We start from the raw sequence: 14,411 nt of genomic DNA on the forward strand, positions 1-14,411 counted from the left end.
AATCTTTTTGGTATTTTCTGAAAATAGTTTTAGAAGTGGGGGAGAGGAAAACGAGAGGCAAATGGCAAATAAAGTAAATGCATGAGATGAGTTTGTGATGGGTACTTGGTAGGCTTGATCTTGCCATGTATCCTCCCCAGCAACGGCGCCAGAAATCCTTCTTGCTACCTCTTGAGCTTGTGTTGGTTTTACATTGAAGAGGAAAGGGTGATGCAGCGAAGTAGACAAGTATTTCCCTCAGTTTTTTGAGAACCAAGGTATCAATCCAGTAGGAGGAACAAGCAAGGCCCCAATAGCAGTACCTACACAAACAATCAAACACTTGCACCCAACGCTATAAAGGGGTTGTCAATCCCTTCAGAGTTATTTGCAAGGATGAGATCTGATACAGATAGATATAAAAGATTGCGGAAACAAAAGTAAATAAATTACAGCAAAGTATTTTTGGTATTTTTGACTTATAGATCTGAAAGTATAATATGGAAAATAATACGATGGGTGAACAAATTATTGTCGAGCAATTGATAGAAAAGCGAATAATTATGAATATATCTAAGACAGTGATTATGCATATAGGCATCACATCCGTGTCAAGTAGACCGAAACGATTCTGCATCTACTACTATTACTCCACACATCGACCGACTCCTGCATGCATCTAGAGTATTAAGTTCATGAAGAACACAGTAACGCGTTAAGTAAGATGACATGGTGTAGAGGGATAAACTCCAGCAATATGATGAAAACCCCATCTTATTTATCCTCGATGGCAATAATACAATACATGCCTCGCTACCCCTACTATGTCACTGGGTGAGGACACCACAAGATTGAACCCAAAACTAAGCACTTCTCCCATTGCAAGAATTACCAATCTAGTTGGCCAACCCAAACCAATAATTCAAAGAGACTTTCAAATATATGAAATCATGCATATAAGAATTCAGAAGAGACTCAAATAATATTCAAAGATAATCTGAACATAAACTCACAATTCATCGGATCTCGATAAACACACTTCAAAAGAGTATTACATCAGATAGATCTCCATGAAGATCATGAAGAACATGGTATTGAAGATCAAAGAGAGAGAAGAAGCCATCTAGCTACTAGCTATGGACCCATAGGTCTGTGGTGAACTACTCGCACATCATCGGAGGGGCAATGGAGTTGATGTAGATGCCCTACGTGATCAATTCCCTCTCCGACAGATTACCGGAAAAGGCTCCCACATTGGATGTCATAGGAACAGAGGCTCGCGGCGGCATAAACGTATTTTTGTGGCTCTTTTTGGCGATACGGGGATATTTTGGGAATTTATAGGCCAAAGAATAGGGTTAGGAGACCTGCAGGGGGCCCACAAGCCAGGGGCGTGACCCCCCCCCCCAGGTCATGCCCTGTAGGCTTGTGGCCTCCCGGCAGATGACGTGCCCCTACTCCAAGTCTCCTGCATGTCTTCTGGTCCAAGAAAAATCTTTCCAGAGATTTTGTTCCGTTTGGACTCTGTTTAATATTCCTTATCTGCAATACTCAAAAACGTGGAAAAAACAGAAACTGGCACTAGGCTCTAGATTAATAGGTTAGTCCCAAAAATAATATAAAATGGCATATAAACATCCAAAACAGATAATATAATAGCATGGAACAATCAAAAATTATAGATATGTTGGAGGCGTATCAACCACCAAGATTAACATTTCTGTTTCACCGAGTTTGCCAATAATGGTGTAACGGTTGGATTTTGGGAGATACCTATATATACCCCCACCCACCTCTCATTCGTAGAGGAAGCACTTAGAACACACTTACACTTGCCAGATCCATTTTTCTGAGAGAGAGCCACCTACTCATGTGTTGAGATCAAGAGTCCATTACAACCATTTGAACCTTTATTTCTAGCCTCCCAAGTTGCTTTCCACAAGATCAATCTCTCCTACCCCTACGAAATCTGAGAGAGAATGATTGAGTGTTGAGAAGACTATCTTTAGAAGCACAAGAGCAAGGAGTTCATCGTTCTACCACATCTATTACCATTTGGAGGGTGGTGCCTCCTAGATTGGTTAGGTGTCGCTTGGGAGCGTCCTACTTCGTGTTGTGGAGTTGAACCAAGATGTTTGTAAGGGCAAGGAGATCGCCTACTTTGTGAAGATCTACCGTGAGTGAGGCTAGTCCTGTGTGGATGAAAGCCGTGGTGGAATAGACAAGGCCGCTTATTCGTGGACCCCTTGTGGGTGGAGCCCTTCCTGGACTCTTGCTGCCGTTACCCTCCGTGGGTTGAAGTCTCCACTAACATGGACGTATGATAGCGCCACCTATCGTAACCATGCCAAAAATCGTCGTGTCAACATCTTCGCGTTCGATCTTCCTAAACTCTAGTCCTTACAACATGTTTAAAGTCTTTACTTTCCGCTGCCATATTTGTTGACTAGCATGTTAGGGTGCGCTAGAATTGTTAGAATCGCCAAAATCTGCCAACCATTAAATTGGGAAAAGGCTAGTATTTTAAATTATGCAAGTAGTCTATTCACCCCTTCTATCAATCTCTCATTGGTCTACCTCGAGATCGTATGTTGTGGTCTAAAATCCTAGGAGTAATGATCTTAATATCATAATGTGTCAAATAACTAGCGTGGCCTTGGCTTATATAACACACCAGAGGCCTAGGATAACAACAGTCCTAGTCGGCTACGTCGGTGGAGAGAAGTCCTTGTCTTGATCACCAAGTCTTGTGGAATCTTCCTTGTATATGTCATCGGTTGCCCGAAGTGGCCCATGAGTCCAGCCCATAGAGATAGGCCGGCGACCCGAGGACCCCTTAGTCCCAGACTCCCTAATCGGGCTTGCAGCTTGCTTGCCCCGCATGGCCCTGCCACCTCTCCCCTCTCGTAGCTGCCCAGCGGCCAAACTAGACAAGACGAGGAAGAAGTCGAGCTGTGGCAATGTCATGGTGCCGATCTGGCCTCCCCTGCCTTGCTTACACCAGATCCGTGCCTCTCTACCCAATAACGACCGCACTTCATCGACCTCAGGGATGTCATAACGTCCTAGCCACGGCGTCAGGAAACACACAAGGAGCAAAAGGATAGGGCGTCGGCGTGCCAGACTCTCTTGGGCTCCCGTCCCCTGTCGTAATCAAATCATAGCCACTAACGGTGAGACTTCACTTAACATTCCCAACTTTGTGGCCGCTACAAGGATAATCAAGTATTTATGAGTCATCCAACTGAAGTTGGCTTCTTCATTTGTATATTTGTCAGACGTGAGATAGTAGCGAGGCTTTGTTCTTAATTTTATGGTTTATAGAGGGGTTAATTTATTGTATTAGATGCATATATTTACACAATGTGGGTTGACTTGTTGATTTTTAGTGTCAGTGAATATCATGTGTCATCAAGGCATTCAATTGTCAAGTTTGGTTTTGTCAGATTTCTATTTTCAGATCAATATTCACTTATTCAGTGCATGATAAGCACGTATTGTGGCATTTCCTTCTATCAATATTCAGTTTGAACCAATTAGACGAACTGTTTGTGCTAATTTCCATTCATACGTGGTTTGTGTGTATAGAGCTCCAATAAAGAAGGATGGGTATGTAATATGTAGTCATGTATTGGTTCGTTCTTTTCCACTTAAAAAAGTCATAAGAAATAAACTAGCATGCTTCGAAGACGGGGACCCATGAGTGTTATCGTGCAATTCCAGTTTCCAGATTATAATAAGGATCATGGAGCAGTAGGTAGACTGCAATGACTTACAATGATGTCTACTGACTTGGCAAGAGGATTCTTATCAAACTATTTGCATCTTGTTTATATTGTCCATGCTATTTGAAGGTGAAGAATTATCTTTCAGAATTGTGTACATTTGGTAAACTATTGTCATTCCTAGGTAGCAACTTTTAATTTATACAGAGATATTATTTTATGACACTACATGATTCAGTGAGAACATGCACTCAGTTGGGACAAAATAGCATGGGGTGCGGACAATGGATACGTGAAGGGATCAGGTGGAGGCTCACTGGCTGTAGCGATGGCTGCAACGTGAGGTTTGAGGTGTGTGGAGGCGATAGCCTCATGGCTGTTGATACGTCGCATAATTGCAACCCTCCAATTCATGTAAGTTTGTGGATTGTGTTCTCAGTTGTCTAAGTTGTTGTGAATACGGATAGTGTGCAAAAGGGTGAAATGAAAAGACTGATATTGTGAAAGCATGTGAGACATTTATACTGACTCTGAATTGCTAGCTGCTTGCCGATGGGAATCATTGATAGATCATTCAGCCGGGGGCTCACACTCACACAAGTACATGGAGGAATTCATGACGTCTGACATAAGTTTACTACTCCCTCCACTTAAATGAATAAGGCGGACACACATTTCAAAATCTAACTTTAACCATCAATTTGAAAAAAAATGTGGGTTATACCTAATAAACATTATACCGTTGAGCTCATTTTTGAGAAAATAGTACTACCTTCGTCCGGAAATACTTATCGCACAAATGGATGTATCTACACATATTCCAGTGCTAGACAAGTGACAAGAATTTTCGGACAAAGTGAGTAGTATAATTTTCAAGCCTCATAAGTTGCGCTTTGAGAAAGGATAAAATACGCAGATTTGATCTCTCCTTGCTCCACGTTAAAGAATTCTGATTTAGTTGATTCCCTGCTTAATGCTTGTGTTTCGTATTTCCATTTAAGCAGTTGTCTCTGTATTCATAAAGATAAATGTACAACCTTTTGTGTTACACATATCACATTGGTTTGATCTCTATAGGGCAGAACTAATCTTGTATGTTTTACATGCGGGTTGATACACCAAAGTCATTTGCACATCTTTATTCCGACAAGCTTTATTAATATTAGTTGATAGCATGTGGTATTTTGGATAATTGTTGCGCCTCACCCCCACTCCATGCCATCTCGACAATCATGTTACTGAATAATGGAGAGAAACCGAGCTCAACATTTCACTTGAACTAAAAACTTTAAAGGTTTGGGATTATGGTCGTGACGACTACGTCCATCATTTATTATGTCCAAAGCAGATGACATAATGGTGGTGCAGTAATGGATGAAGCTCTATTAAACATGAAAGTTAATTTGTAATCTATGGTATGTTTCTCTGTATTTTCTAATACAAATCTGCTCCTTCTCTTCTTTTAGATTGTTGGACAGTATAATGATCTGGTCGACGTTTATTATCATTGTGACTCTGGTTTTGTGCTAGTGTAGTACCTATATAAGTCATTTCTGCTAGAAATCAAAGAGAGTGAAATATACGTTTTTGCTACTGCATGATACGCTCTAAACGTTAGACACAAAGCTTGATAAGTGCACTGAAGAGAAACATTTTCTTGGTTAAGTTGTTCGGGTTTGTAAGTTCTGTAGGCAACAAAGTCTGGACACTTACTTGTATAGCAGTGAAACTGTTTCATGCCACTGTAATTTATAGTGGTTTTAAAAAAACAAAGTTGCATGTGTCTGGCTAATCCTGCATGTGTGCACTTTCTTGTAACTTCTACGCCTTTCTTTTTTTCTCTTTTAGGGAAACCGTGGGATGATTTTGATGATGCTTTTATAAGAAAAGACATATTATATCCTTCAATTCCGTTCATTTTATGTGGCGTCTTTGTGTGGGTTTAAAGGTAAAGAGTTGTGTGGTATACATGATGAGACTGAATGGTGCCATATGTTTTAAATTCAAGTCCCTAAAGCATCATGTCTCTTTGATTGACATTATAATCTGATTATCAAAATAAGGGATTAAGAAAAACCTAGGTACCACGTAATTGCGTTTTATCTATTGTCGTGTTAAGCCTACAAAATTCGATAGTCTCTCTTTAGTTCTATTCCTCCCTCTTTTTAGGCATATGTAATAGTTTTTAACAGACGAATTCGTAATAGAGGTATGATCGATGGATTTTTTTCTCCAATATAGAGTAAAAAGAATACTTTGGGAAAACATCGTCGTGCTTGATATCCATCTATGGAACTCTTTAGAACCGAAGGATCCTTGTATATATCTAACTATGTAGTAATTCATATATTGTTATTATGAGAGACATCCCAAAATAGAGCACAAAGAATCCTTCATAAAAATATCAAACCATCTCCGTAGGGAAAAAATCCTTAAGATTCATATCCTCGAAAAATCGAATGAAACTCTTGAATCGAAGGAACCCTACCTAACTTCGTTTATTAGTTTTTCTTATAAGAGACAACATACATAGGTAGGTCATTAGATTGTGCATTAACACATCGCGAGACAATCTTAAAATGGTGTCTTCATATTGTTAGATATGCTAAGGAAGTAAATAATTGTGTATCAGCACATTGCCAAAAAAATTAATTCTTTTGCATTTACTATTGTGCACCAATGGTACAGGGAATAACTAAATCAACCAATTTGCACGATCAATATTCATTGTTTCATGATTTTACATTCTACTAAGCGAAAAATCCCAAGATAATGACTTGTTATTCTCATTATGATGGTTGCCAGCTAAGGAAGCAATTCTAACATATCTTTGTAATATTACTCAGAGATATGCACTTGCACATGCAAGCTTACTGGTTTGATGTTAATAAAGCTACCCCGAAGGCCTTTCTGTAAAAAAAAACTAGCTATTTTATTTTGTTTTCCATTTTTTTTGTCACACACAAGTTTGTAGTCACTTAATATGTGCATCAATTTTTGTTCCTACAACTTCTACAAAACTTGAAAATTACCACACTGACCAAGTTTCACCAAATGAGTTCACACGGTTTACAAGATCCGGTCTAGTCGACACCCAAATTATTCAGGTCCGCCCCAACGAAATGTGGGCCAAAAACTTCTCCCCTCACAAGTCACAAGAGAAGAGACCGCAATCTTTCAACAAACATTTTTGTCACTTCACCACTTCGGGCGCTCCAATAATAATCGAAGACATGAATCATTGTACCAGTTCCATAAGAGAACAAAACACAAAAACGCCGAGAACCAACCCAATGATCAAATACCACTGCTCCGGAGCAGAAGAGCCATTCTATAAGCAAACACACCGTGCCCGCCCTGCTCCTGAATAAAACAGATTGGGATCACACCACGCCGATCAGCATCATGCCCATGTGACCGGCCACCAACCGGAGAGAATGGAGTCGCTAGCTTGCGTCCGGTCCAATCCAAACGCCATAAACACGCGCACCACTCGGCGCCGTGGTGGGTAGAGTTAGAGCGAGCGAGGCTGGGGACCAGCCCCCCATGATGCTGTCAATGGCACGGAATGTAGAGACAGCGCTGATGGATGGCCGATGGCCGATGGCCTGGCCCCGTGCGCTGTTGCTCGTGATTACCCGAATGGCCGGATCACCTTTAGTTGTAACCTTTTTTGCACGGTGGTGGCGACTGGTGGGCAAGGTTGGGTCCTCCGGGATCCGTTACAGTGAAGAACAGCTAGTGGCAACGCAGCTTGGAACGTTGGATGGACATGTGGAATTGTGGAGGCAGGGGCATCCGTCGCCGTTGCACCGCATTCGGTAACCACCACCGGCGATCAACGTCGGGCGGGGGACGTGACGAGAAGTCCACACGGTTACGAACTCCCCATCACCTCACCTCACCTCGCCCACCCCAAAGCGTCAATGGCAATCAATCCGAGGGCGGGGCTGGTAGGGGGCGGGTGAAAAGACAGGAATACTCTGCCTCGCTTCCCCTCCGCTGGGGCAAACAAACCCAAACGAAAAGGGGCTTGGTCAGCCGACCAGAGAGAGAGAGGTTAAAAAAAAGGGGGTGGAGGCCGGCGGAGCGCGAGAGGCGACGCGGTGCCCTGCCGGGGATGGACGTTGGCCACGGTTATAAAAAGTAACGGGGCGCGTCGCGGGTAGAAAGCCAGGGGAGGGTGCGGTGGGAGGCAGGCCGCGGCTCATTTCTCTCCCTTCTTTCTTCTCCCCCCCGCCTCCGCCCGCGCCGTTCCACGCCGCCGCCGCCGCCGCCACGGCGACACAATCACCGGCGCCGCGCCCCACAGGCCTCCTCCTTTGCGCCGCGCCGCTCGGGGCTGGGCTGAGGTGGGCCGCGCCGACACGCGGCACGTGGGGAGCCACCACCACCACCACCACCACCCTATGCTCCTTTGCCCGCCTGGTAAGGTATGGCATCGATTCCGCTCCATTGCCTCCGCCTTTCTCGCGTCGCGCTCCGTCCCTCTCCCTCCTCGCTTTGCTTGCTCCCAGCGGTTTGCCCCGGATCTGTGTCCCAGGCGCCGGATCTGAGCGGCCAGCGGGCGTTCCATCCAATGCGAATCCATGTCTAGGTTTGTGCCTCGCGGTGCTGCGTTAGCTTGTTTTCAGGATTATGTTGCGGTGCTTTTCTGTTCGGATTTTTCTTCTTTCCTTTTGTTGGCTGATTTAGTTTTTTGCGCGGAAAGGTCCCCTTTTTCCCGTTAAAAGGCGTCTTTTTTCTTCCTATAGATGAGAAAAACAGTCTATGTGATTGTTTTTGTGCCTGCAATGTAAATTGTATTAAGGTTGCAATGCACAAGTTTGACAGAGAAGAAACTCAGAAAAAAACACGGTAGCAATGTTGGCGTTTCCCCATCAATCCCAACCTCAGGCGATATTTTCAGTTGGGGGATGTTTCTACATATATGTGTGGATTTTGCTACATAAAACCGTTTGAGCCAGTAATATGAGATAGCAACATTATTTTCGAATTTCGATGTTTCAAGCACCGGTATAGCTTGATCACCATGCCAATTGAGATGCCGGGTCGTTATTGTGATTGATGAATAGCATCATTGATATCGATATGGTTTGCAATGTCCAGCTCCACCAATGTTATACACTTCTACCCTGGTATTAATGTATGCCTGGTATTATGCGATTAGGTAAAAGAGTGCTATATCTAATTCTGATATTTCCCTGAGAACTAGGTTTCGTTATGCGCATTCATGTTGGTTCTAGCAAAAACAAGATTTGGAAATGTTGCTAAATTTGTGTTGTTTTCTAATTGAGGTCGTCAGTCGTCTGCATTATATATGATCCAAATGGTTCTGTGGTGCACCAATGTTCATGCTTCATGGAAATGATTTTAGTTCCTTTGGCATACACTATGCAATGTCATTGAGTACAAAAAGTTTTGGAATGTACCACAGCATTCTGATTCAAATACATTGTATCAGATTGCACCAGCAGTGATCCTGGGAGCTTAAAGTGTTCCATCAAAGACATGGGAAAAGTGGTCTTCTGGGCATATCACCTTCAGTGCAAGCTATTTGTTTCCGAAGAAACTTCTGATTGGCGTGTTTTAGCCGGTGGGAACACCCAACTCTTCTCTCTGGTGAACTGCACATAGTGGTTCTATGCTCAACGACAGCGGGCTGAGGCGATCCTGAAGCGATACTCCAGTCCATGCTCCACATTTACATGTAAAATACCTGCTTTGTTTTTCCTTTCTTTTGTTCTATTTGCTAAGTTTTTTATCATCCCATTTTGTATTCTCTGTCTATCAGTACATCATCTCCAGAGTAACTTCTCATTGTAGTCAAATTCAGTAGTAGATGCTGACCATGTAAACTGGCTAATGATGTGCTTGTAGAATAATTAAATTCTACTTTTGGGAGTTCAGACTGTTCTTTCACCCATGTCTTAGCATGTGAAAAACTAAATCAACCATATCTCTTGAAACATTCTAATTTTTTTTCTCTCTTTGCTATTATATGCAGGGTGAATCATCTTTACTGCATTCAGTCTCCATCTGTCACTCTCTAGTTAGTTGCCATTTGCTTTGCTGTATACCATCTGAGGTCAAGGCTCATCCTTGCTATATTCTGCGACTCTACTATGGTTGCTGTGGGATCTTCGTAAGGGGACCAAATCCAAGACAGCACAAGCTAGTGGAGGCCCACTGTTCAATTGACGGATAATATATCTGTTTGCGCGAACTGATAGACAAGATATTGGTCGCTTAGACTTTGAAACACTTCTCTGTGCTTGTTGTTGATTTTTCTTGATACCTAGTTGTCCCAAAGGAAAAAAGCTTCTATCAGGCAACAAAATTACCGGAAAAATGGATAGGTAAACTTTTTTGTATTTTTCTCTCCTCTGGATAACAGTTTGGGTTGCATTTTTCTTAGAGCGCCTTATCTTTGCAGATTTAAGTTGATTAAAGAAGTTGGTGATGGGACATTCGGGAGCGTATGGCGCGCTATAAATAAACAAAATGGTGAAGTTGTACGTATCCTATGATATATCACTCTTGTTATCTTTACCTGAACTCTGAAACAATGAAGTTGACGTGAATGTTTTATATTAATCTAATGTAGGTGGCCGTTAAGAAAATGAAGAGAAAATATTATTCTTTCGAGGAATGTATGAGTTTACGTGAAGTAAAGGTACTTTAACCAGACATGTAATCGTCTCTCTGATGTTCTCTAGCATATTACTTTCCTTCAAATAACATCTCTTCTTTATTGAAGTCTTTGCGGCGCATGAATCACCCTAACATAGTGAAGCTCAAGGAGGTCATAAGGGAAAATGATATATTATACTTCATAATGGAATACATGGTACTTGGGCATGTGATTGATAACAACCTTTATAACTACCACATATCATGCTTTTGTTGAATGTTGTCCATTGTTTCATTTAGGAGTGCAATCTCTACCAACTTATGAAAGACAGAGTCAAGCCTTTCGCGGAGTCAGATGTCCGTAATTGGTGCTTTCAGATTTTCCAGGCTCTTGCTTATATGCACCAGAGGGGATACTTTCATCGTGACCTCAAACCAGGTAGGATTTCTTATGTTCTCATCTATCCCCTTCCCTGTATTTCTCTACCAGCCAAAGTAAATGGAAGTCTGACACTAGTGTATTGTGAGTTGTTTGTTAAAGCCTTCTAGCAGCTATAGGCGTTCCAATTTTGCAGATCAACTGATGCATTTTTTTCTTCATTCATTTATATTTTATTGTTTTGTTAACTATATTGCTATACCATTCCAGAGAATCTGCTGGTTAGCAAAGATGTCCTAAAGCTAGCAGATTTTGGTCTAGCAAGAGAAGTTTCATCTGCACCACCATACACAGAATATGTGTCAACACGCTGGTTAGCGCTGCTCCCATAACCCCACACGCAGAGAACAACAATGATATACTTTTTCTTAACCCCTATGTGTTTCAATGCCTTAGGTACCGAGCACCTGAAGTATTGCTCCAGTCATCTGCTTATGATTCTGCAGTTGGTAAGAACCTACTACTTTCTACTTTGTGCTTGCCTACACATGCTACCAACTAATAAATGGACCTTCTTCAAAACTTGGTAGATATGTGGGCAATGGGTGCCATAATGGCCGAGCTGTTGACACTCCATCCTCTTTTCCCTGGCACAAGGTAACATGGTTTACCATATCTTCTGCTATTGTGACTGGCACTCTCTCCATACTTTGTATGATTGTATCCGTTCCTTTCCCCTCGTAGTTACCGTCTTTGATCACTTCTTGTTTCTTATTTCATCTAGTGAAGCGGATGAAATTCTCAAGATTTGCAACGTTATTGGTAGTCCAGACGAGCAAACATGGCCCCAGGGATTGTCTCTTGCAGAAGCGATGAAGTATCAGTTCCCACAGGTCAATGTTCATCTTTCCTTGTCTCTAGTACTTTTTGTTGTGGTTGTCCGGGTCAGCCGTTCTTGTGTAAGCAGTATAACTAATACTCTCTCTGTAGAAAAATATAAGAGTGTTTAGATCACTACTTTAGTGACCTAACGCTTTATATTTTCTTTACAGAGGGAGTACCTGTTATTTGAGTATCTGTAAGTTACTAGCATCTGTGAACTGTGTTATTTTCTTCGTCGTCGTGCATTTTACGTCCTCATGTTAATCATGTGGATCCTGTTTTCTTGAGAGTATCGGGGCTGCTTCACTTTGCATATTGTGTAGCTTTCACACCTTTTTAATGTTATGCATGGTTTATGCAGTGCAACTCTGTTAGATTTGAAACAATACATGAGTCAACATCCTATTCTAACTTGATTCATGACTTTAACCTAGGTTATATGTGATCTCGTGCACTATGAATGCACATGGATACTCGTTCTGGGCTTAATTTAACAATCTTGAGTGGTTTGTATATGCAGATCAGAGGCAATCAACTGTCGGAGGTAATGAAATCAGCCAGTAGTGAGGCAGTCGACCTTATATCCGTAAGTCCTTCAAATCTTTTGTCCTAGATGACATTCCCAAAATCATTGGATTTCCTGATTTTCCTTTTCCTTCTACATTTTGTAGTCTTTGTGCTCGTGGGATCCTTGCAAGAGACCGAAAGCTGCGGAAGTTCTCCAGCATGCCTTCTTCAAGGTAAACTATTCTTCTGATTACTATGTTGCTTTGTCTTTGCTCTGGAGATTGATCGGTTTTCTTCTTGTCATCCAACCATTAGGATTGTACATATGTTCCAGCTTCTGTCCGGCCAAAAGTTGCAGGTCCCCCTAAAACTCCTCCGGGTGGTTAGTATACACACTTTCGCCCCATAGCATGTTTGTTCTTAAAGCCCTTGTTTTATTATGATCGGTCCATTTGTTTCAGTTGGAGTAAGAGGAGTTTCAGGGCACATTGCTCGGAGATACTCCACTGGAGCTCTCTCCACAAGCAAACCTGCTGGCAACATTTCTATAAAACCGAACAGCTTATCTAAGATCGGTAATATATATATTCTCTCTTTTCATGAAGTGCTCATAATTACCTAGCATTACCAGCTATATCGTAAATCTGTTTATCCATCTTCCAGGTGTGCAAAGAAAACTTCAATTGGATCGCCAGGCACCAGAGAAAAAAAGTACACGGCCCGCTGAGAGTAACACCAAACAAACTACTAGTCGAGTACCGGCAAGGAATAGCCCAGGCAAGTTTCGTATATAAAGCTGCTTGCTTTGTGAAATTTCCATCCCAAAGCTTGTGATCTGATTATGAAGACCTTTTGTCTTTTTTTTCATTGGAACTATAGTGAACGCAAACCCGATGTTAAGGCATTCACGCAGCTTACCTGAAACTGGTCGGGCAACGGTTCATAAGGTTTCGAGTATCACCGAAAGGCTTGCTCATATGTCTGTGACCTCTCGAACACGCACGACTGTGAAGCCCCCTGTCCCGCTGTTGAAGGCTGGGCATCTCAAGTCAGACTTCCTTGGGAAATCCGATGAAATCCCTCCGGCAAAGAGATTGACAAGAAAGTTGGTGAGCTAAAGGAGTAGAGTGAAGAACCGATCGGCTGCAGAGAGGCATGTAGGCTACGGAGCTAAAACCAGGTTTGCCTCAGAGCCGACCGAGTGTTTTGCCTGTTCATGGTCCTTCTGGTTGTTTCCTCCCCCTGCTTGCTTCGTTCAGGTGCCACGGTAGAGAATGTGTTGCGAATGGGCTCGAGCCTGCTGATCTTTCGCTGTACTGGGGTGTGAATTTGCCCATGCCCTGAGTTTGTCCTGTCTATGAACAAAACATGTGTGGTCTTTGTTTGTCCTGAGTTTGTGAACTAGTTTTATCATTCGTTCATATCGCGGACCATTGTCCTGTTCATGTGCAATCTAACAGTCAACAAACCCTCCAATGAAGAGGATAACTTGGTTTCGCTTGTACAGTTTGCTGAGATTTTATAGAGCATGTTAGTGTATCCTGGCTGGTCAAATTTTAAATTTGTTGGGGAGTCCGTTCTTATTTTTCGTTGCACCATGACAGGTATCTCCCTTACATTTTCAGTGTTTAGGGTCTCTTTGTCTGAACAGATTTTTATAGCATTTGCTATTGGTAAGTTTGCCTGAAATTGAATTGGTGCAAGTCAATTTATTTTTTCCATTCGATCCGAGAAAATGTAACGGGTTCCAAAAAAGTGAAACGGTGTAAGTGATTTTTTCCACCATTTGATCCGGAAAAATTGACTAGGTTGCACTGTCAAAAGATAAATGCTGCAAGTCGATTATTTGGGAGAAGAGAAGGAGGCAAAAACTCTGCCCCGAGGGCCGAGGCCGAGCCGGGACCGTGCAGGAGCCAAGGTCGGATTAGGTAGCGCGCGGTTTCAGCTGGAGGAACCGGCAAACTCAGATGCTGGAACCGGCCAGGGCAGGTCTGCAACCGGCGACAGCGGCAGCTACCACCAGCGACGGCCGTGTTGCCACGACGGTAGTGCCAGCTTTCTTTTGCTGCAATCAGCCAGCCGAATGCTACAACTGGCAGCTGTTTTTGCTACCGTCGGCAATGGCCGAGTTGCGACCCAGCCGAATGCTACAACTGGCAGCTGTTTTTGCTACCATCAGCAATGGCCGAGTTGCGACGGCAGCGGCGACGACCTTTTTTTTTTTTTTTTTTGCTTGAACCGGCCAAATCATTGCTACAACCGGTAACAACGACAGCTACCAGCGATGGAGGCTGCCGTATTTTTGC

At 42.7% G+C, this 14,411-nt stretch overlaps 1 protein-coding gene across 2 annotated transcripts; it reads left to right on the forward strand.

Moving 5' to 3' along the window:
- Positions 1-7,880: 7,880 nt before the first annotated feature.
- Positions 7,881-13,644, forward strand: LOC123406239 (cyclin-dependent kinase F-4-like). Of its 2 annotated transcripts, XM_045099724.1 has the most exons (17): positions 7,881-8,137; positions 9,169-9,414; positions 9,712-10,063; positions 10,141-10,219; positions 10,312-10,380; positions 10,465-10,554; positions 10,638-10,776; positions 10,987-11,089; positions 11,173-11,225; positions 11,307-11,373; positions 11,501-11,609; positions 12,119-12,184; positions 12,270-12,338; positions 12,421-12,487; positions 12,567-12,680; positions 12,769-12,882; positions 12,985-13,644. In XM_045099724.1, the coding sequence occupies exons 3-17, from the start codon at positions 10,056-10,058 to the stop codon at positions 13,221-13,223; spliced, it is 1,386 nt and encodes a 461-aa protein (XP_044955659.1). In that variant the 5' UTR covers positions 7,881-8,137; positions 9,169-9,414; positions 9,712-10,055; the 3' UTR covers positions 13,224-13,644. The 2 variants fall into 2 exon arrangements, with proteins under 2 accessions (XP_044955659.1, XP_044955660.1); XM_045099725.1 differs by having other exon boundaries at positions 9,169-10,063.
- The last annotated feature ends 767 nt before the right edge of the window (positions 13,645-14,411 follow it).

Source organism: Hordeum vulgare, chromosome 6H (assembly GCF_904849725.1).
Source record: "Hordeum vulgare subsp. vulgare chromosome 6H, MorexV3_pseudomolecules_assembly, whole genome shotgun sequence".
Taxonomy (NCBI): Eukaryota; Viridiplantae; Streptophyta; class Magnoliopsida; order Poales; family Poaceae; genus Hordeum; species Hordeum vulgare.